Source organism: Anser brachyrhynchus, assembly GCF_964034855.1.
Source record: "Anser brachyrhynchus genome assembly, chromosome: 1".
Taxonomy (NCBI): Eukaryota; Metazoa; Chordata; class Aves; order Anseriformes; family Anatidae; genus Anser; species Anser brachyrhynchus.
Genome location: NC_137694.1, coordinates 57,227,162 through 57,251,711, shown reverse-complemented (window position 1 = coordinate 57,251,711; position 24,550 = coordinate 57,227,162). Strand labels below are relative to the sequence as shown.

Below are 24,550 nucleotides of genomic sequence, written 5' to 3'. Positions count from 1 at the left end.
AAAAACTGGAAATGAAATCAAACTGAAAAAAAAAAAACCCAAACAGCAAAATAAAAAGAACTGCCATGACCCAGCCCCTGCTGATTAACGCACTGGTTAGCTTCACATCCAAGAACAGCGGGGACATGCAAACTCTGCCATTTCAGTGCACAGCAGCACCGGGCTCCCATGGAGCCATAACCAGTGCCAGTCTAAAGATCTAGGTCTGTGACAGGGACCTTGGCAGCTCTGAGAGCTCTGGTGCCAGTCTGGGACTCTGCATCCTTATTCTTAAACATTCTGTCTAGCAGTGCCATCCCAAGCCACAAATCCAAGAGGCAGACAGCCCAAGGATCAAATACCTGGATCCTCTGGAGTTTGCTGCTGCATAGCCAGAGACTTTGGAAATGTAAAGTCCTTGCCTTTGCAGAGATGTGCTGTAAATCCGGGCCAGAAATTTAAGATCCTTGACTTGGATTCAGTTTAAGATTGCTTTTTGGATTCTGAATTAACCGTTGGGACTCACCAACCTCTGTTTAACTGAAAAGCTTCCAGCCAGATCTATAGGTCTACAGATCCCACAGTAGGTGACAAGACTGGTAACAAGTGCTGCGGTACTTGGGCACACTGCTGGGTAGGAGGAATTGTGACACTCTGAGATGACAGCTTTCTCAGCACTGACAGATGAACTAAGGAGACTCAGTACTCTTTTTAATGCTTGACAAGGACTAAACCGAGTGTTCCCAGCTCAAAAAAGCACTCATTAAGGAGCTCAGTAAGGCCGGGTGAGCACTTTGGCAATGCAGAGCTTGAAGCCTTTCTACAGAAGGTGGATTTCTTTTAACAACCCTGCTGCCCGCCCCTGCGTGAGTTATGCAGGCATCATCTCCTCACCTGTGCATCCAGTTCCATGATGTGAGCCACTTTGTTCCAGCCAAATCCAACAAACCGCCTGTCATACTCTGGGCAGTCCTTCCTCACAACAACGTATGGCTCGAAGTCTGCTTCCCACTCAACGCGGTAGGGGGTGGTGGCTGTTCGCCACTTGGCAAAGTTCGTTGGCGCGTGCCCTTTTGTCCAGACGTGATACCTTCAACAGACATAAATGGCACGGACACGGGGAGGCAATTAAACAGGACGCATCTTGGCGAGGCTACAAAATGTTACTTGTTAGATAAAACGCTCGAAAATAAGGACATTAGCTTACAGTTCACATCATCGTTTTCAGGACGCATCAGAGGCAATTTCTAGGACTGTTTCCAGCACGCTTCCCAGAGCCTCTGTGTGCTTGATGCTTAAACACATCTAGCTGGTGAAGGATGGTTTGAAAACACTACCTAACGCTAAAGTGAGGAACAATTACAAAACACACAGACAGTTCATCTGCGCTGCAAAGTGCTGTGTCTCATTCCTAGCAACCAAGTGGCTGCATCAGTGCTCTAAAATCGGCATGAAACCCTGTAGCTCACACAAGGCCCTGAAAATTAGCTATTTCTACACCACAGTGACATTCACGATCTGTTTTGTATGCAATTTTATACTTTGTATGAGAGACACCTGCAGCTCTGGATAGATGTTCTGTTTTATTAATTACTGTTATTACTATGGCAGGAGCCAAAGTGCATAATTAAATTAATAAGTAAAATATCACATAAAGGCATTTCTGCTGCACTTTCTATATTGTGGGGGGTGCTTGTGTGATCCTGAGTAAGGTAATCAATTTGATTTACAGAAAAGGATCCTTTTATACTTCGTTAATCTTGTTTAGGTCACAGCAGGTCCCTTCCAAGCACAGCTTGAATCCACCCCATTAGTGCCAGGGTCAATGATTCTCTCGCCCACTTACTCTTCTTACACCTTTCCAAAAATCAATGAGACAGGCTCTTTCTGCAGACTCATAGATTAAATAATGAAACAAAGGCATAGCAGGCCATCTGTATTACAATGCTCTGAGATGTGTAACAGAAGGGGCAAAACAAACATCCTGCCAGTTTGTAATGTAAGGTACATTGAATTCACGGGGATGACTCATGTGCTCAAAGTGAAGAGATTTAAGCTTTAACTATTTGTAGAGCTGGGACCTGGATTCTCATACTGTCGCAAGCTATCGTTAAAAACAGAGACGTAAAATCACAGCCCAAGAGTTTCCACTTTGGCTGTATACTCATGTGACTTATTACTGGACAGTTTCACTGACTCTCCTTGGTCAGGGGCAGTGCAGGAGGACAGGATTATTATCCACAGCACTGGGGTCCCAAGTAACCTATGGTCTTTTGAAAGCTGCATTTCTAAGTTGTAAACAGGTTGCATTACTTTCAGATATCTGCCTTGGGAACCAGGAAAAACAAAGCCTGTCTGTACTAAAAAAAAAACTGACAGTGAATGAATTAACCAGAGTTTATTAGAAACCAGTGCTGGATTCAAAAAGATTACAATCCTTAAAAGCCTTTGGAACCATCTCCAAGAAGCCCATCCCTTTTCTGGAAGTGACTTGGTAACCTATGCAGTCACTAATGACCAGCTATCTGTGATGGAAAAAATATAATCACAATATAGAGCTTAAAATGATATGGGATTGTGGAGGATGCTCTATCTTCTAATGTCCTACCTCCGGCATTTTGAAATTAATTATGATAATAACAATAATGACTACTAAACACTCATGAAGTGATTTGTATCTTCAAAGCCCCATGTAAACTTTGGTTAATTGAGAGATTCCTGCAGAGAATCAGGCAAATGCTGCTGTTCCTCTAGTAACACTCTCCTACTGATTAAAGCAGCGGGGGTAACAGGACACTAGCCATAAAAACATCCCTTACGTTTGACCCTTTTCAGGGATAGCAATGTAAGCAGACACAACAGCTCAGGTATAACCTCTGTGAGTGGAGAGAGTGAACCAGCAGGAAAAATTAAATCGTGGGGAACAGACAATGAAGAGAGGACAGGGAAGTGGGAGTGGAAAGAGAAAAAACAGAAAGGAAGGAATAGACCTGACCAAACCAAACAAAAAAATACCAGAGATCTTTTACTTGCCTCTTCAGAGCAACTGATGTGAGTGGAGGGAAAGTGACAGACAAAAGGGCAGCTAAGGTCAGGACAAATAGGAATCTCAGTACAGGATGCTCAAATAAGGTGTGAACACACTAATTACTATGGAATAATCAGTCTGGAAGTTAGAACTGTGAGAGTTCAGGATTACATACATATATGTACATAAAATATGGGTCTAAATATATATACGTGTACATATAATCTGCTGGAGTTAGGTCTTGGCCAATGACTAATCGTCACATGAAATGAACTGCAAAATCAGAATATGGAGACACCATTACACGGATGTCCTTATAGGGGAAGCTGCCATAAAAGAGTGAGTCATTTCCAACAGACTTTACTCTCAGTGATGCTGTTGTGAGAACTGGTTCACTGTCTGTACTGGTCTTCCATCAGCAGGACAAATGGGTAAGTCTAGGTCTCCCACTCAGAGCCTTTTCACCCAAGATTTAAACGCACCTTGAATTTTAAGGCCACACTCAATTTCGCAGATTTTTGGGAGAAGTCTCTCTTTGTGAAAATAGTGACCAAGATATTTTCAATAACACCGGAAATTTTGAAAAATCCAAACAAAATCAGTTGATCTCTGTACAGTGATTATGAGTTTCTTTCCCATGGTTCATATAAAACATCTACCAAAAAAACCCACCCATAACTGTTTTGGGTCAAATGTTTCATCTTACTATCTATATCCACTGCTTTTTTTTCCAAAATACAATTTCAAAACTAAAGCAAACTTTGCTAAAGTTAGCAAAATTAAATTGTTATTCTTCTCAGAGTGTTCTACTTCACTCTTCTGCCCTGTCACTCAAAGCTTCATGTTTCAGTGAGAAAAATGTTTTGGTGAAAGAAAAACTTCCTCAGCTCTGTTCTCAGATGCTTAAACATTTTGCTGGATTGTGAATGCAATCAGTTAATTAGTTAATCAGTCGTTGCTGGTTATGTTTTCTCAATATGATGCATCTTCTACCAGCTGTGGTTTTCCTCGTGCCTGAAAGCTGTGTCGGCAGCACATTCGTGGTTCATCAGCTATTACCCAGCCACCAAGCAGGCACATCCTCAGGAGGCACAGTCACAGCCAGCACCTGCACACGAAGCCATCAAGCTGGGACAGAGCATCCCACTGCTGCAGAGAGTTTCCACGCAGCACACCCTGTCAGCCACAGATGCTCACACGTCTTCCTTTTCCTTTTGGTGGTGACTGGGGGATGTAATTGAGAGCCGTTTTGTACTCCTTAGCTGCCCAGAGGTAGAAAAGGTCACCATTTGGAAAAGAGGTGACAAAAGCAATTTCAGTGAGGGAAAGATTGTAATCTACCGTGTGGTGTGAGGGACTGGGATGCTGCAGGCACTCTCAGCAATCACTGTCACAGCAGTCCTCCCCAGCTCACTCCCACCCGCTCAGCCTTTGAATTGCAGCATTATTAAAGCACCTTGAAGGTGGAGGTGGAAATTCTCAGCCCGGATCACAGCTGCTTTGTGGCTGTTGATAGATTTGAACAATGAAACGAGCCAAAGCAAACTACGGAAGCATTTGTAAAACATGTCCTACATTAATATGTAAACCAGCTACAGTTCGCATGTCCTTCAGTTCTTTTTTAACCTTGCTCTGGCAAAACTCCCACTGATGTTAAAGAGATTTTTGCCTGAGTGAGACTTGAGAAAGGAGGTGCAAATCTGTCTGTGTGCGGAACATGCCAACATGCTGAATAGCTTGGAGATGAAATCTGTAGTGGAAGGCCACTGCTGTGCAGGCTGAAAATTTGACTGCTGGTGGAATGTAACAGCTGAAAATCCTGAGGGTGTTATTTTCCACTGCAAGGATTTTTTCTTTCAACTATGGGAGAAACAATTACTCTCAATCAACAAATATCATGTTAATTTGTACTTTGTTGACTGCTAAGGAATGACAGGGGAAAGATGCTTGCTCTACCAGTAACCTTAAGTCACTTTCCAGAGAGGGGCATGCCTCCCTAATATCTCAGTCATCCCGAGCTTCTATTTCAAGGTAGTCATGGGTAGAGGTAGGGTCAGAATTGTGTTTTCCAGGCTCACACAGGCTGTCTGCTTATGACGTCTGCATAAAGTTGCATGAGAGAAGGGTGGCTGCTGCAACTAGAGTGGTGCATAATGCAGGGAATGGAAGTAGTGTGAGGAAAGCTCTAAAGTAAGAAAAGGATGGGAGATGTGATAAAGAGCTGTGCTGGCCATGGATAACACTTAGTGTTTTCATAGTTCTTATCTCTAGATCTCAAAATACTGTAAAAAGCAGAGGTGAACATTGTTACCTGCATTTCAGAGACGGAGAACAGAGATGTAAGAAAGAACTGACTCGTTTATCACCTCCCAGCAGGACACTAGCGGAGATGGGACAAGAACACAGGTTTCCTAAGCCCCCTCCCTGTGCAATATCATAAGGCCATATTGTACTCTTGCCATCACTACGATGCTTTACAAATGTCTGCTAATCAGACCTTACCACACACCCATGAGACAGTTAACCCTTGGTAGCTGCATTTTAAAACTGAAAAGTCTGACAGATAATAGAAGTGACTTGTTCACAGCAACAAAAGGAGTCTGTTTCAGAGAGGAGCTCTGAATTCAGGTGCTCTTCATTTCTCAGCTTCTACTCAGAGTATACTTTCACCTCTACATTGGGAAACTCTGGCTATTTAAGCAGCTGTTTCATACTTTTTAAGAGCACATGGCAAGCTTGTATTTGTTTTTCCAATCAGTCAGTATGAAACCAAACCAATGAGCAGAGAGAAATTATTTTTGGTCACATGAGGGACTCAGCTATCCAGATAGTATTTGGCAGCCAAAAAGGAAATTACACGCACATGAGTGTAATGGTCGCGCCTGATTTTGTAGAGCAATAAAGAATGACGAAAATAAAACAAATTCAATTTAACAACTGAAGTCCTTCAGTAGGGGAGCGTAATACTAGCTAAAACGCTGAGCTTACAGATGGAATATATCCACATATGATTCTGTTCACTGCCTCTCTATGAAAAGGGAAAAAAATCCAATACATTTCTTAATGGAGCTAGGTAGCTGACAGAAGAGAATAATAAAATATTCACAGAACATCAAGAAAACTCTTTAGAGATAATGACCACAGGTTCAACGAAAGTACTTTCCATTACCTGAATGTAAAGAGGGTTCCCATGTCCAACATAGATAGCAGCTCTGCTTTTGACTTGGGGAAGGAGAGGCGGTAGCGTAGGGTCTCAAAAGCAGGTACAATCAGAGCTTTCTTGGTGTTAGCCAGGTCTAGCTGGATGACGGACTTCCTGGAAAAGAGAAACAAATACGAGCAGAAAAATGTTAAACTGAGAAAATCACTTGGCATTTCAAAATAAAGAGCAGAGAATGGGCAGTTTGATACTGCAAATGTAACTATGGCTCACATTCTTTCCCATAGGTGCATTGTTTTTTCCTCTCTTTTTGAATCTGCTACTCTGTGAGCAGGGAGAACAGTACAGTTCAAAAAGAGCTTGTGTGTTTGGCAGATCAGTGCTACCCTGCCCGTTCAGGGATGCCCTGAGCTGAATTAGGAGTCTGAGTAGGGCCAACTGACCAGCCCTGTAAGAGAAATGCAGTTAAATCTCTTTATGTTTCTACATACATGGCAAAGAGCTGCCCAGTCCGTGGCAGTTCTAAAGAACTGGGTTTTATTCAGGACTTTACAAGGTGAGGAGTCAGAAAGTTTAGTTGCATTTCAACCTAGCAGTTCTCTGGGTTATGCTGTGCCATCATATTTGCTTTTCACCTCCGCTTTAGAGCTCTGTGTGTCCTTTGAGGTAAGCATTACCTTAGCCCTCTTATGGACCAGGTATCTGCCCTCAAGAACGCTGGCTGCCATGAAGGTCAGTCTTTGTTCAAGACAAGGCACAGATCTATTGCAACGTGGTGCAAATAACCACAGCTGGAAATTAGCAGAAGTGTTTCTTCGTTATCGTTAATCATGTGTATGGCAGTGTCTGGAGCTCAGAGCTCATTTGTGCTTGGCACTGTACGTAAGGCAAAGAGGTTGTTTGCTACAGAGAAGAACTGTGCACTGGGTGCAAAGAGCTACCTCGCTTTTTGCCTTCTTTTGCTGCAAGTTGTTCAGTGTGGAGACTTTCAGTGTGTGTGTGTACATGCAAGGATACTGCATTTTGTGCAAAAAGGCCCTTCCAGACAGGGGCCTTAGGACAACAGCTTAGCAATCTTACAGACTGCCTGCCAGATGTGTTCTGTCTTTTCCTTCCTAGCAAACTAAAATTCAAAGAAAAGGAAAGAGAAGTTCATTTTCCATCCCCTGACTGAATCTTAGCATGCTTGTCATTAGAAATAACTCTGTCTTGATTTTCCTTTCATTATCTTTATATTTCGTAAGAGAAATATGCCTCTCTCTCCCTGTCAAAGTCAGTTCCCCTTAACAGGATTCACTGTCCTGGCTTTTATGTTACTGCAACAAGCAATCAAGGACAATGTTGACAAGCAAGAAACTCTACAGCCTTATAAGATGAAGGAATTGGGATCACTGTCATAATACTAGAAGGACCAAACAAACCACTCTTCTAAAGCACAGAATATCTAGAATGTATTTCTATTGCCATCAGAGAAAAAGAAAAAGAGCAGGTCTATTTAATAAAATCTGAATTTTAGAGAATTCATATCACCCTATGGGCCTGTTCTATAAAAGAAAATCTGTTCCCAAAGCCTTACTGCAAAGTTTGCATTGTTTAAAGAACCCCTGCCACATTCCACTGAATTTTTCACAACTGAAGGATTTTAACAGTGTCTTATTATACCTTTTTTGTACTTTCCTTATTTCTTCTCCCTCACCATCACTAATGGCCAAGATATCTGCATGTAAATAGATGAATCCTTTACAATCAGCCTCCACGACCTTCCAGAATCACTGAGCAGTGCCAGCACCCAGTCTTTATGATGCTTTTAATGTTTTTTCCTCTTCACACCTTCTCTGCAAGCAGGGTACGCTAATACAGTTACTCTGACAACATCTCAGGCTTTCTGCAGTCTATGCAATCTGTCAGACTTGAGCAGTGCAGCTTTGAGGATTCAGTGCAAGGAAGAAACAGGTGATGTTTGCGGTGATGCTCATCCTCTGGGCTCTTTAAGGGAAGAGCAACTTCCATTTATGGCTGCTGCTGTCTCTTTCATGGAGAGCTCAAAAGCCTCATGCAAAACTCAAGGCCTCATCTGTGCTTGGCACTGTCCAAGGAGTAGGGGACAATCCTGTCCACCAAAGTTCACAGTCTGAAGTAGAACAAAGCTAAAGGAGGTATCGGTATTAAGTAAGGGTGTAAGACAGAGTTGCATGTTACAACTAGTGTTGAGTGTGACTTATTTTCTAAAATATGGGAAACAAGTACAAAAATTATATGCGTATCAATAATCCTTTCACACACTCCCCAGTCTTGTCATCTGCAAATTTAATACAGGTGTCAGTGGCTGAACTGGGCCTTAGATCTCTTGTTGGAAAGAACAGATGACAATAGCTTTACAAAGAAAACCAACACAGAGTGAACAAACTGATACTTGAGGCTGAAATCACTGTAACAGTCCAAGGTTAGTATGAAAAAAAAAGCAGAATATGAAAACAAGATGCTTGTACTAGATGCAGTCAAACATAGAGAACCACCAGAGGTGCTTCGAGAGTAAAATAATGTAATGGGATAATCTTTGCAGAAATATTTTCAAGAGGTATGTGAGCATCTGAGGTGCATATTGTTAAGGCCAAAGGGTAGAGGTTCAGCAAAACTGATTTGGGAGCTGAGGGCAGCACTGATCTCTGAGTAGAACAGCCTGCTTCGAATGTGCACTAGATGACATAAAAGACTGACATAAGGTGAGGAAAGAATCAATGCTGATGTCCAGGTGCTGAACCTCAGTGACAGAGGACAACAGAGGCCATGTTAATTGCGATAAAGACAAGCAGGTTTTGGTAGAGAAAAGAACTCATTCCATTTTCTTCTGGTAAGAAGTTGGTGGTCTGCTCCTTGGACTCCCAGCTGAAAATCTAACCTCTTCCTACTGTGTGGTGCTGGTTTTTTTTTTGTTTGTTTGTTTTTTGTGTTTGAGTGGAGGTGCCATTTGCTGGTTGACTGGTTTTGTGATACTTGGAATGGAAAATTTCCACTGTTAAGTGTTGCAACATATGTGGAATATAACGTGAGGAATACATCAGGTTATTTTACAAACCAGCACTGGGGAAACTTTTTAATTCCTGCACTATCCTTGTGAGAGCTGTTTTTTGGATTCTGTAATATCAATCCTGTACCCATTTTCCTATATCTGTCCTTTTCCCCAAACCCCAAAATGAGGATATAAGATTTTATGAAGAGGTTTCTCTTTGCTAGTGTTGTCCAGGAAACCGTTTCCCAGGCACCTTTGTGTTCAGACCCGATGTATGTCATTCTGACACAGCGAGGGTTGGGTTAAATTTCTAATCTACTAATCAACTCTATTTTTGTAAAGCATGGATGAAATGAACCTTAAATCACAAGCGTCTCCTCAGAGGTTGAATGAACTCCAGCATGTTGAGATCAATATTCTCATCTCCACAGTCTTTTCCAAAAATTAACAAATCATTTTCATCCTCAAGTGGGCAGATAGTAGTATCATTCCCATTTCTGCTGGATAAAGAAGCTCAGACACAGAAATACTAACAACCTAATCCAAAAGCACTGAATTCAGAAAAAATAAAATAAAAAAGTGTCCATTAATTCCAATTATCTTCCACCATTAGGACCCTCAGTGATTAGCTCAAGATCAATGGACAAGGTAGTCATGGGGTTTGTTACAAGAACTGAAGAGTTGTCAGCCCAGTGTTAAATTCATCAGGACTTTCATCCTCTCTACAAAAGCAACCTTCAAAGGCACCCAACAAATAAAAATTAACAGGCACAACATGTAGTGTGACTCTTTCTGAGATGCTAAAGAGCAACCAGAAATATTTCACAATTCATGTTACAAGGAAGAGGTCTAAAACCTACGGATAGAGTTTGGATGCAAGCTCCCAGTTTATGCTAATGTGTCCCTGGAAGCAAAGGGCATATTTTACACAAATATGTCAAGAAAGAACTTTAGTGCTAGCTGTGACAACTGTAGATACCATAAAGAAGCAGCCTGTCTAGTTATTTTATGTTAGAAGAGCCTTTAGGTTGACCCACACACCTTACTTTTTGCAACCAGAAAGAGCCTTTAGCTCTGGGGCAATGACAAGATGACCTCAGTAACAAATGACTGAAGGTGACAAAAGACTTCTGCTCAGCGCAGACCATAAAAATGCCTGAGTTTTGTAACCAGGAAGCCTTTAAATGATACATTTCTTCCCCTCTGTACTTTACAGGAGAGTAAGGTAGAACAAAAAGGGGTTTTGATGGAGATTAAAAGCATTGAAAAGGCATTACTTAGCAGCTGTGAAAAAGCTCAATTAACATAAATCTAAGTGCTAGCAACAGATACCTAGAGGGACTGGTTACCGTCAACTTCTCCTTCAAAACTGTCTGCAATCCTTCACATACAACGCCTTCAAAACAGGTTGAAAATGTTTTTCAAAATTCCTTTCTCTGAGAATACATACTCTGTAGAGACACAATATACAATATATGCAACTTGCAAGCGAGATGGAGTTGTCTGGCTCGTTCTGTATACAGTAGCACCTGAAACACCACATTACATCTTTTTGCATATGGTTTTTCTCTCTGAGGAAATGAGAATATGTATATTAACACTCTACCAAACAGTAGCTGCCATTCCAACAGACGGCGCTGATCAGCTACCTGAAGGGGCTGTGGGAACAGTCAATGTGGAAATTTACAACATATCTGTATTTAAAATAATCTCATTGCACCCACTGCTATTTTGCTCAGAAAAAATCATTACTGAAAAAGCAACAAAAGACTCTAGTCGTGTCCTCCCCTACCCTCCTTCCAATCCAGTCCCCCTTTAAAGAGCTGGAAGTAGAGGATTAGCAATTTCAATATTCCCAAGCAACAGAGATGCACAGAGTTAAGGTGGTGTGGGTCTCACAAAAGACTTGTAGAGCAATGCAAGGTCTCAGATGCAACAATGTTCAGTGTCAATCCTTTTCTTTTTTTGAACAACACCAATGTGTGGCATCACTGTGCATTTAGTCCTATGATACATTATCACCATATCAGAGTAATTTGTATGGCTGTAATGTCTCAAGCGCATTATGGCATGTCATTTTGTTTTCTTTCTTCTCTTCTTCGTTTCAATGCTGGCTGCCATCAATGCACTGCAAAGCAGCATGTAGGAACAAGCTGTATTTCTGGTTCTACATGTCAGTGTCAACAGCTGGTATCCTTCCCGTGTCCAGCATTGATCTGAAGAAATGTAACAGCATGCAGCACTTACGTCAAAGAACGGTATTGCTAATAACAGCAGTCCTTGTACGTATCTTGAGACGGTTAATGTGTGCAAGAGACAGAATTATTCTGGAATCCTCATAGCATAAGTAAAAAAGAAATATCCCTAAAATAAGTGGGAAACTGGCTGACACAGTGGGATAAAGCTTCAGTGATATTGTTGAAATCCAGCATCTTAAAAGCCATAGTGAATTTGGCCCAGTTCACGGATGTGGAAAGTGAAAAAGGCAGCTGTCCACATGAGGGAGAAGTGAGAAGATACTTATTGAGTTAGCCTGAAACAAAGGAATTGATTCATAAGTTTACAATACAGGAAGGTATATTTCCCTTTACACTCCAGCACACCAGGCCTACATATCGAAAGGGCTCACCTACAGGCAGACCCTCACTGGAGCACTGTGATCAGGTTTTACCAAACTCAAAAAGAGATGAAAGACAAAACTGGTTAAAGACTAAGGAACTGAAATCCTTCTCTCTGGCCACAGGGTGTCCTCCTTGCTCTATGCTTTGGCCTCAGGTGACCAGCCTCTGTAGAGGAAAAAGGTCTTTATTAAAAATAGCTTTGTTAATAGATCAGAGATCTGTAGTTTGTTCAGCCCAACTTGCTCACATTCATTAAGATACAGTACACACTGAGGTTACTCTTCCCAGTTTCTTTACGCTAATTATTTTGCCTTGACAGGTGCAGGTCATAGTCATATTCTTAAGCTGGTTAGACTCTCATCCCCTTTTCAAGATATGGAGCTGGATAAAGAGTGTATCACAAGGACAAAAAATTCAGTATCATTCTGCATGTTTTTTCTGTCACTGACATTAAGAACCTGGGATGTTTAAGGAAATTGCTCAGTTCACATCTCTGCTAATACTGGACACTATTGTACATTTAATGACACTTAATCCAGTTCAATTTTCAAACTGTTTCTTCTGCTGCTTTAAGGAAATTGTGCTGATAGCTAACAGGTTTCACATTTAGAACCTTTTTTTTTTTTTCCTTTCATAACTATATTGTGTTACTTCTAGTTACAGCCTCTTCCTGTACCCTAAAAATTCTTGTGCCTTGCTGGGTGTTGTCACACTTCAAACAACTAAACTGCCTCTTTCAGAGCTGCTCAACTAAACTGCCTCTTTCAGATCTGCTCAAGTTGCATTATTTTGGGAATGTGTGAGAAGGGAGGGGTGTGGAAGGGCTGAGAAAGCATGTGGCAACAGGGAACCCTCCATCACTGTCCATTTACCTGAGGTACTCGTAGAGTCCATACATGGGCAGGAAGTCAATGTCAGACAGAAACATGTACGGTGTGCTGATATGCTTCATGGCCACGTTCCTTAGCAGATTCACAGGATAGAACTGGCCTTCCTTGTACACGATATGGTAGCCGACGTTGTGGCGGCTCATTAGTACTTCTGAGCCCTGGGCGTAGCGCAGAAATTGCTGGGCTTCTGCATCAGAAAGATAGAGTGCCAGGCTGATTGGACCTTCCCAGTGTTTGCAGATCGCTTCAAGCATCTGGAGCCTGAAAGAGGAAGGGTGAGAATAATAAAAGGCTGTCTCCCCGTCTGGGACTATTTGCCTGGGTTCATCTCATCAAATACAGATACCTCTACCTAAGTGAGACAGATTGGCATCACTTTATATCCTGTGGAAAGCAATAAATATTTCTACAGCACAATTCATCTTATCTAAATCCACGTCTCTTTCTGGACAGGTGGACTGCACCCTAGATACGCCTACCTCTCTCCAGTGAATACGAGGGAGACAAAGATGGCACTAGCTCATATATAAACATCCACAACACAAATACCTAAAGCCAGGTGAAATCAATGACAATCCTTTCTGCTTAAAGCCTTGATGCTGCAGGAAAACCCACATGGATGATGGGGCTTCATCTGATGAGAGCTTTGAGTGGTTGTAGGGATCTGTCTATGTAGATCTACTTACAGAATAGGGGACTTGTAATCTAAAGCAATGGCTATTGCCCAATTCACATTTTAGGCCAAGTTTGTCTCTCTTCAAGAAGCCAGTGGAGAAGAAAGGTGTACAGACCCACAGATTACTTTACCTCCTGTTTAGGAAAACCTTTTCAAAATTTTTGCAAGGTGGTTAGTCAGATCTTAAAAAATGTTGAAAGTGATAGGTCAAGGGAATACTGACTTATATAAACATTTGTGTTGACTGGAAAAACTCACTGTCAGGGGAAGGAACAGGAAAGGACGAAACATCAATAGAAATGGGGCTTACCATGAGTAAGGAGAGAAGGAGGGAGAGATATGGCACTGTCATGGAATACCAAAAGAACAGTCCAGACAAAACCATCATTTAAAATACTAATCTGTATATGTTTTAGCAGTACCTCCTCAAAGTCCATGAAATGATTTTTGAAACAGGTTGTATCAATGAATATTTTTAAAACTCTCAGCAATTACAATATTATTGATGAAAATGACAACAAAAGACCTCATATACAATGTAAATCAAACCCAGTCTGGTCAAAATAGATTAATCACTTTGGACAATTTATACGGAATTGCCTAGAGATTAAGATATGCCACCCAAAAATACAGCAAGAACCGATTACAAAGCCTCTTGAGTTAATATAAAGGGAAATGAACCTATGCAGCCTAGCCACATATTCTATTAAAAATTAGGAAGAGTAGATGATGCAACATGATTATCTTCTCTACCTTCCATATCCGCATTACTAGATTTTTCCTATTAATATTTATACAGAATACAAGAAAAGTTTTCTGCATCATTGTAATCAGAGAAAATAATTCCCCCCTCCTACTATCACACTATTGCAGCAGAAAGGAATGATATACCAGCAAACACAAATTCTGATTTAACATTAATAGCTTTTTCCAGTGTTTCTGAATGATCCTGATGACATTCAAGACGATATAATCATTTTGTCTTAGATATGAGATATTACCTTTACTAATCTATACCTGGTGCATTATTTTCTTTTCATCTATTATTGAAACAAAGGCTATTATCAGCCTGAAACATACAGCTGAATTAGAAACACAAATCGATAAAAAGGATCTAAAAGGTATGTGAAGGCTATAGGCTTTTGATTGCACTAATAACAAATAGAGAAAAAAAATATATTTTTTGTCTTTCTTCAATATAGCGACAACCTGTTAATCAGTAGGATCCATTTCATCATCACTCAGGTTTAGGGCAGCCTTTTATAAATGAAATACTTGCCTAGAAAGAAATGTAGCAAAATGCTTTTCAAGGACTCTAAGCAGTGGACAAATGGCATACATAACTTATTTAAACGGCACACCTGATGATGCCTGCAAAGCTTTCTGCAACAGTTAAGTGGAAACTGGGTTTTGCTGGTATAAATTTCCAGCTGGACAGCTTAGTGCCCTTCAGAACACTCCATTTTGCTGTGCCTTTCTCATTGACAGGCTCCACTTCTATGAGTTGATACAGGGACTGCTGGATGATGCTCCCTGATCTGAACTCTGTAGGTTGTTAGAATAGTCTTTTTTTGACCACAGAACTTAGAAATACAAGTTTCTAAACACACCAAGTTATTTCTTTGTTGTTAGTTGTCTTGAGGAATGTGTTCTCTAGAGAAAATAAATAAACTCTAATACTGCATAATAAATGAGGTCATCATTTAGCTGGTATTTTTTTAAAGGTCTGTTTCAGTCAAGAGAATTTTACTGGTGAGATTCTTTGTTTTCACTCTTCCTCTTAAGCACATTCAACCAATTTACGAGTCTTTCTCACCCTGACCTCAAGCAGTCTAATGCTAAATTTGTCTTTCCTCATCCACATCCTTAGCTTACATTTCTCCTATTTCTGATTCCTAGGTACATACCATGCCTTTAAAAAGGCTGCCTAGCCAAAGTACTTGCTTGAAAGCCACATACAAAGCCTGTGATGCAACCAAGCTATTATCAGACCAAATTTGTCACATCAGTACAAGAGGAGACCAATAACAACACTGAATGAAGTCGCTCTCAAAGCCTCTATCTAAAGACATTAATGTTACCTCCTAAACTGCATCGCTGTCTTCCATTCCCCAAGCCTATAGCACAAACAAATGTAAGCCTGTCACAAGTCATGTCAGTCTCAACTCCAGCAGGTCTAGAATTGGAGACAACCGGGAGTTGCTTTTTTTGCCTTTCCTTATGTCGGATGATCATTTGAAAGAACTAAGCAACATAGCATATAGCACACTGTTTACGTACATGCCATCTTACATCTGAGACACTAATATTAAATGTCTACAGCTATGCTGGAGGAATTTAATAAAAGTGGTCTAAAGAAGGTACCAAAAAATAAAGCAGTAACCGAAAGAAAACAAAGCAGCTAAACAGCTCTTTGGTATGATATTATTTATTGATTTTAGCTGAAAGAGAGTATTTCCAACTCAAATCAATAATTTATAGCAGCACACCAAAGAAGTAGGGAAGATTTTTCCTGCACGGTATCAGGAGGGCTGTTCTTCCTGAATAAAAATGTGTGGTTCTGTCTATCAATAAAAACATGTGCCCCAGTGAGGATCCAGAAAGAGAAACAGATGCTCAGACTTTGCATCAGTGCCAGTGAATCAGTGCCGAGCCCCAGCTCATTCTTTTGAATTAAATTCTGGGGGGAAAATATACCATGTGCACAGACTAACTCTACTAATTTACTGTGGCACTCACTCAGGGTCTGGCTTAATTTATTTCTTTAGTTTTTTACTCAAAGGTTTGTGAACACTTAAGAAATGTTTCCTCAATTAAAAATCAATAGAACAGACACCGATGTGCATAGCAAATCATAATACGATGTGCAGGATGCAGTGCTGAGGCACTGCCGAAACAAAACAGCCCTCATCTGTTCACTTTTATTTTTAAAACAGGCTGCAAATCTTTTGTTAATCTGAATTCCTCTGACCCTCATGGAATATTGCTGACCTTCTACTGGTGTAGCAGTGGTGGTATTCACAGGTCATGTAGCATTCTGCATGTGCTCCGCCAAATACAGTATGAGTTGCTTGCTTATACACAAGGAGTTCTGTCCCATTTTATCACCCACTCTGATAGTAGCAGCTACAAAGTTTGGAACAGATTTGAACTGAGAAGCCTGAGGAAAAAGGAAACTGACAATTCAAAGTGTCACAGAGCTGGCTGATATGGACTGCACTGACAGAGCTTCTGAAACGTGACAATGGCGGGAATCGGAAAGGCACAGGTGGAGCTTATCATGAAATGGACTTTTTTCCCAAATGAAATACCAGTTAAATTCCACTTTACATTGGAACTGAAAGTTGGAAAGAGTTAAACCACAGATATTATCCCGAAAATCAACATTTGTATAAAAATGAAGGGACTCCTATCAAAAGGAGATATTTTGTTTCCCACTAGCACACTATAACTAAAAATATTTTATTTTAAACTGCCAAATTTGAAATTAAAATGTTTAGTTTTGATTCTCATTATAAGAAAATCAAGCCACTAACTGAAATTTTCTGCAAGGGAAATACCAATGAAAGCAAAACTAACATTGTCTGAAGATGAAATACTGTGAAAAACCTTTTGATCAGCTAACACTGCTTGCTTAAGTCCATCACCAACATCTCCTGTTTTTCCTAAGTTGCTGTGAAACTCCAAAAAATAATAATGCCTGACAACTCTGACAAGTAACAACCCATGCAGTTCCAGTATTTAGCCTCACATGAACTCCACCTATACTCCTGCTTTTACTGCAAACTGAAGTCTGGATGCATGTGTGATGTCTACATGTGCTACTCCTAATTTAAGCAAGGTCTTACAGCATGATATCTAAGTTTCTGTGAAAGCCATTTTTCTTTCTCCCTAAAGCATTACATAGATGGATATCTTGAAACGCTCTGAGACTGTCATAAAATTTTCATTGTCTCACATTTCCAGATGAACAAGAGATTTTGCCTACCTGTCCATTGAAAGTTGAGCCACCAGTGTTACATCGGTGTTGTCTGAAGCGGGTTCATATTCGTAATGTAGAAAATACAAATGAGTGCGATGGACGGTGAAACGTTCTCGACGAAATTCATAGCATAAGTCATCCTCGTCTAGCTCAGACAGCTGTTTCTGGAGCTGAAAGGAAAGAGTGGACATAAAGATAAGTCCTTTATTATTCCTCTTGCAAGTCAGAGTAAGAAGATTGGGAACTTGCAGCATGAAGCAATGGGGAGTGGAACTGAAACAACCATAGCAGGAGTTTCCCAAGTCTCACTCCTTCAAGTCACTGGACAAGAGATTAGAAGAAAGCACTCCTAAGCAAACAGATGAGGCAGATAGATCATTATATTATGATCTATGTATTGTATATACAATACATATTATGGTCTTACAACATCCAGAGTAGCAATGAAACAGTGAACAATCACATTTAATAATTGCCAAATTTCAGAGCTAATGCTCCAATGAGATGCATAAGACCATTCTTTATTAGAAGCAGTATTTTAAACTACTTGTAGACATACAGCTCCAGCAGAGGAGACTCAGCAGTAGGTTATGCTTGTACCCTGGACTGAACAATTCCCATTCTGCTGCCTCTGTTGGAGAACAGTAACTGCTGCTAGGGGCATGGACAGACAGCTGGAAAAGTAACAGCTTAAACTGAACATTAGTCAGTGTCTTGAGACTTATGTATCTGCACCAGTATAATTTTGAAATAAAAATAATCTTTCAACTGCGGAAGAGCCAGATTTAAGCCTATATTTTTAACAGGATTTGTACTTCTGGATATTTGGTTTGAGAAATCAAAAGGATGCCAGATTAGCAGAGAACAGGTATTTCTTGGCTTCCCTGAAAACCAAGCCACTTCAAAGTCAAAACAGGCAAAAGAAAGCAATCCAATCCTCAGTCATTTATTCCTGTAGTTTTAACAGAATAAAAGTTTGGCTCTAGGCAAAGGAGGAAGAGAAAAACTGACCAAACATCTATACAGCTGACCAATTCCATCACTGAACTATATTATTTAAGGACAAACATCTGGCTAGAATTCTTAAAATGCATTCATTTTAAAGGAAAAATCAGTCATCCCTGCTGTAAAATATTCCACAAAATGTAATGATGATGAAAATTATACATGTTGTTGACACATCAAATATAGTTCTGTTTGTGTTGCTCTAAAATGTAGGTTATTAGTAAAGGTATAATTTTTCACACTACATTTCTTAAAAAATATCCTATAAGAAGGACAGGATTACCTGTTTATCAGTAAAGAATAAATTAAGACAAATATTCATGTTATATATATACAAGTTTTGATAAAATCACCGTGAACTTCAAATTGTTTCATGAAATAAACATTATGAATTATAGACATTCATTTAGATTCAAAAATCTCTTCTGTTCTGTTCAGAATGATTTAAAGTAATAGTTTACAACAGTATCATTAAGAAAAACATTGGAAAATGTAGGCGTTTCTTGTTCTAACACCGTGTTAAGAACAAGAGCTGTTGTTCTTAGAACTATAAGCATAATGGCTGCCATCAACAATAATGCTTAGAGCTGAATGTTTTTCTGTGACAGCTGATGGAATAATTCCTGGTATTCTCCTGTATATCACTCTTTAATCTTCTTTTGAATAATGGAAACACCTCCTTTGATTTCAATGAGTTTTGGATCAGGATCTCATTCTTCCTTGCTATTGCTCTGCACAGGTCTTAAAATGTCCCTCAGAAGAGACTGCTTTTAGAAAGATGAGAGCCTGAATCTTGACAAATCTTTACTCAGGCAAAACTTCTATTGAAATCAAGATCTCTTTTGGTGGAATAGAAATTGGGAGTTGTTTTACATATTGTTGGAGTTTCATTCATTCTGCTTTACAAATCTGCTTTACAAAATGATTCAGCGGAGCCTGTACTTTATTTTCCAAAGCACATTCAAACAATATTTGAATTAAACCCAATATTTACAACAATGACTATAAAGAATATTGTATCTTTTTGTTTCTCCTTTGAAAAGAGATACTAGTGTGCCCTTATCAAAATTATCAAGGAGCTTTAAATGTAAATGGTTAAGATAATAGCAAAGCACATTTCAGGGATACCTTCCCATCCTGCTGTATGTACAAATGACAAGGCTAGAAGTTTATAATTGTACAGCAGCTATTAATCAGGCAGTCACTGAATGATTATCAGAATATATTCAGGTTGCAAGCTATGAGGATATAAATACTTAATTATAAGTTACAAAATAACATTTTGGGATCAATTATGGCTTTGCATACTACAGAGCCCTGGGTGGGGGAAGAGGAGAGAGAAACAGCTTCTTAGAGGCTCCAGTATTTTGGCTGTGAAAGTCACCAAGCCACAAAGTTTCCCGTGGAGGTGATGGAGAGCACAAGCACCAGACGGCACCTTCTGCTATGGGGAAAGGGTAACCTGCTCTTTCCACTGCATTTCTTAGGGTCAGGATTTTGCCAATGCTTTGCGGGAACACTTGTACAATTCCTTCTTGCTCATACCATGAGCCTAAACTGCTGGACAGCCTTAGGAGACCTTCTCTGCAGGCTGTGCAAACACAGCTTGCATAAGGCATGCTCCTTCAGACGCAACAATCAGTACAGGACAGGCTATGATTTGGCCCGTAGTACTGTTACTGTGCACGTGGCAAGCAGTCTGCATTAAGGATGGGCTTATCCTGCAGCAATGGGGAGGCAACAGGCATTTGAAAGAAATACAGCATGTGATTATCCACGTGAAAACTCCCTTCCTGCTGGAAGCAATGCTGGACATGCTAGGATTTGGTCCAGCAAAACATGTAAGCTCACAAGGTATCTCACTGAAGCCAATCATGTGACATGCACAAATCAGGACCAACGTTGTGGGTGCTGCGCAGGATTACGCATTGGGAAGCAAAAAGCCAGTCCATGCAACTGCCAGCTGAGGACTGCATGGACTGGGAAAGTCAGCTGCACCCTAAAACATTCAGGCTAGCCACTTTTTTCTTTTATTCAATCTAGTTCAAGGACGATTTTGTTGTGGGTTTTGTTATTTTTGAGTAAAATTGTTACAGATATCACAGCATAATGCAATAATGCTGCCAATTTCTGAAGTTGGATAAATAAACAAATACCTCCCCCTTTCTTTCCTCCAGCGACCTAAAAATCAGATCTTTGGAAACAGCCAGCTTGTTATTTGAACATTTCTCTTTCCTGATGCCTGACAACAATAGGAAGTGGGGAGAATACTGTAAAGTGAAATACCATAACCTACTTTCTAAACAATCTCATTTAGTTACAGGACTATGAAATCCAGAATACTGGTAACTTCCCCCAAATATCTTACAACTTCTATATAGAATGTTTAAAATAAATTAATATGGACAGATATTAAAGACTTGAGCACCATATGTGCATTTCTTATTTATTACTCTTACAAATGATTGCACAGCATAAAATGAGTTACAGCAGAAAAAAATCCCTTTCTTTTGGAGATATAGAAGAAAAAAATCCCTTCTTTTGGGCATGTCATCTTTTTGTACTTGTAAAAACGCATTGACATCACAGTTTCATCATTCTTTTAGGCAGTATTGCTGTTTCATTGCCCTCTGACATAAATTTATTGGAGGCAAGAGTAGGAAAGGAAAATTTCCAACCCATTTTTGCCTTGTTGTCTCTCCAAGACTGGGTTTATTTAACGGCAAACAGCAACACAGCTGAAACCGAACCTGATGTTTGCAGGCAAATTAATGAAAGAAGAGAGGTTGGAGAAGTGGGGCCAAAGAAGCCTCTACATTTCTTTCTTTGAAGAAATGGCCAATCTTTGTAATATGTCAGAGCTCAACAAAAAACAGTGTCTTTGGTTTCTACTTTGTGTTTCTTAAAATACACTAAGGGCATAAGATGGGGTGGATGAAAAAAGAAAATATGTTTTCAGGAATAAAAAAAACTTTCATGCCATACCTTTAATAATTAAAACCAAAACAGACTCTCCTCAAAAAAAAAAAAAGCATCTCTTTTAAGCAAAGCCCAAAACTCTTGTTTGCTATGCATGCCCCTCATAAATGGAAGTGAGGCTTAAAGAAAATATGAGGTAAAATGTCTGGGTCTTCCACAAACCCTATATTGGACTACATTCAGAATCTATTTTTACTTCAATTTTGTATCTGTAAAGTGGGAATGTAAGCATTTCCTTTCTTATGGATAGATTTTGGATATATCTGGCTCACTTGTTTTACCAATGCTTCATTAGTTTAAGAGTATTTTCCCCTCCTTCAATTTCTCTCTCAATACATTCATATACCCCCAGTATCACACATGTATAAAGGCTGCTTCCTTTTACTGTGAAGAGACACACACAATCTATAAATACATATGGCATAAAGTCATATGCCATTTTTACACACATATTTAAAATGAAGTGTTAATGATGCGCAACATTCAAAAGACAAGTAATTGTCTAAGACAGTCACATATATAGCCTTAAACTTATCTCTTTATGAGTTACCTCATTATTTTCCAGTTACATGATCACAAAAATTTCTTCTAATGATATAATCTTATCTGCAGCATGTATTTTGCGTGGAACGATTATTTATGGATAAAGAACTTACAGCTTGGTTTAAGGTTTGCTCCCACATTATACCTTTATGAAAAGATGAGCGTCTAATGGGGATCTGACAGATCTATACAAACAGAGGCTTACTTAAACACAGTGCACCATCAAAATGAGGATCTAAATGTCAGCTGGATTTGATAAAAAGATGGCATCCCCTTTAAGAACCCCTCCATAATACTTACAACAAAATGCCTATTATAGCTAACACTTTTCATCCTTAGAGTGACAGCATGCATTTCACAAAAGCAAGTCTCTGCTTATCATGAGATTCACTCTTTCTACAAGACTTTCAAGGCTAAGGCTACTTGCCACTGAGCATGTGGGAAATTTCACCTCGAGGAAACATTCTCGCAGTTGAAAAGTGATGTGCTTTTCAGAGTGTGCACAGTAGATGTTCTCTTAGGAAATAGTGTAGTGGGAACCAGCGAGTGCTTTCATTAGCATCACGATGTTACTTGTTTCTGAAATAAAAATGGTAGCGCGTACAGAGTACCATGACACGCATGAGACCAAAGCAAAGAGACAGACATATCCGAAAGTACATGCTAAGTTTCTTCTTGGGATGACCAGCTGTGGCAGGCAATCAGACCACTCACTTCTCAGGTGGCCTGTGAGGCTAGGCTGGACAGACAAGCACGGGCAGGCCAGAAGCTATTTAACTCTACCATGAATCCTCATCATTTACCAGGTCTACTTGTCCGACTAATACATTTGTGGTGTTTTCTATCCATGTGATAGACAGCAGACCCATATGATACATGGCACATAGCATGTACCTTTCACTGACGAACTGGTTAGTCATAACCTGATTTAGCTCCTAAATCTCCCTTCCTAAGGCTGTTCCTAGCAGAAGCAGATCAGCGATCAGCTTCCTTTGTTTGAACTGCTGTGTCACAGAAACAATTTTCTTCCCACCAAAATCTAGAGGATTCCACCATAAATGAGACCAATCTAAAATCCAGGATCAGAAATACTTTCTTTGATATTAGTGATATTTAAGAAAAACCCCAACAAAAAACGATTTTTGCCTAGAGGGCTATTTAGACCTTGGGGAAGGGGATAAATCCCTTCGGTATATGGGCATCTCTCTCTCCTCAAGTGTTTAAGGTAAAGTGAGACGACACAAGGCTTAAGTAACTCACTAAATATCATGCTAACACAACAGGAACAGAGCTGCTCAGATGAAAAGTTTTAACTTTCAGATCATCTTTCCTTCTCCCAGGTGTGTGCAGTTAAGATTCATAGCACAAAACCAGCTCAGCTTAGCCACTGAGACAGATGAAAAATAACACCAGCCCAGGATGAAACTACAATCTGGCTATAAAATGCAGCAGTTTTATTTCCTCCTGTGTAGCTGCCCCAGTTCCCACCAGTAGGCAATTGTGTTGCAGCGTTTAGCACTTTTAAAGTTAAAAATTAAATTAACTGCTGCCTTTAGGATGGCATAAACAAAACAGATGATGTAAGGAGGAAAAAGCATTTACTGAGTCTTGTTTGGAATGACCTACATAACGTAATTCTTGCTTCTCCAGTGATTAGTAATAAAAACCAGGCTAATCCCATGTCAATTAAATCCTTATTCCTCCCATGCCATAAAATTTTGTACATTTGCTATGGGTCAAACTGAGCCATCTGTGAAACAAAGCGGTGCTTGGGACAACGAGAAGGATAGTGTCTGAAAAAGCCTACTTAACAAGAAAAATTTTGTTGTAGTATATGAATAAATGGACAATATTCTTGTGAAATTGAAATAATGGCTTATCTTTACTGTGAATAATCAACACAATTAAGCACCCAAGTTCTTGGCATGCATACCATCATAGACATTTCTGTACAGATGAAGCACAACTCCTCTTGATCTCAGCTGCAGCTGTGAGACCTTGGTACTTCTCTGCATTTCCTTCCCAGGTTCCTGACACACTTTCTTGGCAGAGCTTATTTCCAGCCCACCCTCGTACCACAGTGCTTTGACAGGTTGGTCTCCCTGCTTTTGTTTCCCCGGATTGTTCCTTCTTGTGTAGCAAGTTTTATGGTCAAAATTTGCTGAGTGAGACCCTGCCCATTCTCTAGCCCAACAAGGCCTTGTAACATCAAGTAGTCTGCCAACAGTCTGTTCCTACAGGCACCCAGCAGTCCTTTCCTCTTCCTGCCCCAAACACTCTCTCTCTCCAGAACCTCTGTCGAGGCTTCTTTTCCTTTTCAGCCTTTGACCTGGATTTTATCCCCTGGCTTTTTTGATGGGGCTTTTTGCCCCATTCCTGGAGGTGTTCAAAGCCAGGTTAGATGAGGCCCTGAGCAACCTGATCTAGTGGGTGGCATCCCTGTCTATGGCATGGGAGTTGGAACTAGATGATCTTTGAGGTCCCTCCCAACAAAGGCCATTCTATGATATTATCCCTTTCATATGTGAATGGGGATTTTTTCTCCTCCATATTGTCTGGACAGCAGTGAGGGAAACGTATCTCTCTCAGAACAGAGACCAAGCAGGTTCCTGCTCCTAGCTCTCCTGTCCAGTCAGACAGAAAGGCCCAGAGTATTCAGGAGAAACAGTCACAGAAA

General features: G+C 40.1%; 1 protein-coding gene across 1 annotated transcript in view; it reads right to left on the bottom strand.

Annotated features, from left to right (window-relative positions):
• LARGE1 (LARGE xylosyl- and glucuronyltransferase 1) overlaps window positions 1–24,550 on the bottom strand; it is a 283,588-nt gene that overhangs the window by 5,636 nt on the left and 253,402 nt on the right. The window contains exons 12-15 of the mRNA XM_080590550.1: window positions 17,353–17,516; window positions 12,671–12,949; window positions 6,177–6,323; window positions 874–1,069 (exon numbers count right to left, since the gene is read on the bottom strand). Coding sequence (XP_080446676.1) covers window positions 874–1,069; window positions 6,177–6,323; window positions 12,671–12,949; window positions 17,353–17,516 — 786 coding nt within the window. The remainder of the gene's footprint in view (window positions 1–873; window positions 1,070–6,176; window positions 6,324–12,670; window positions 12,950–17,352; window positions 17,517–24,550) is intronic.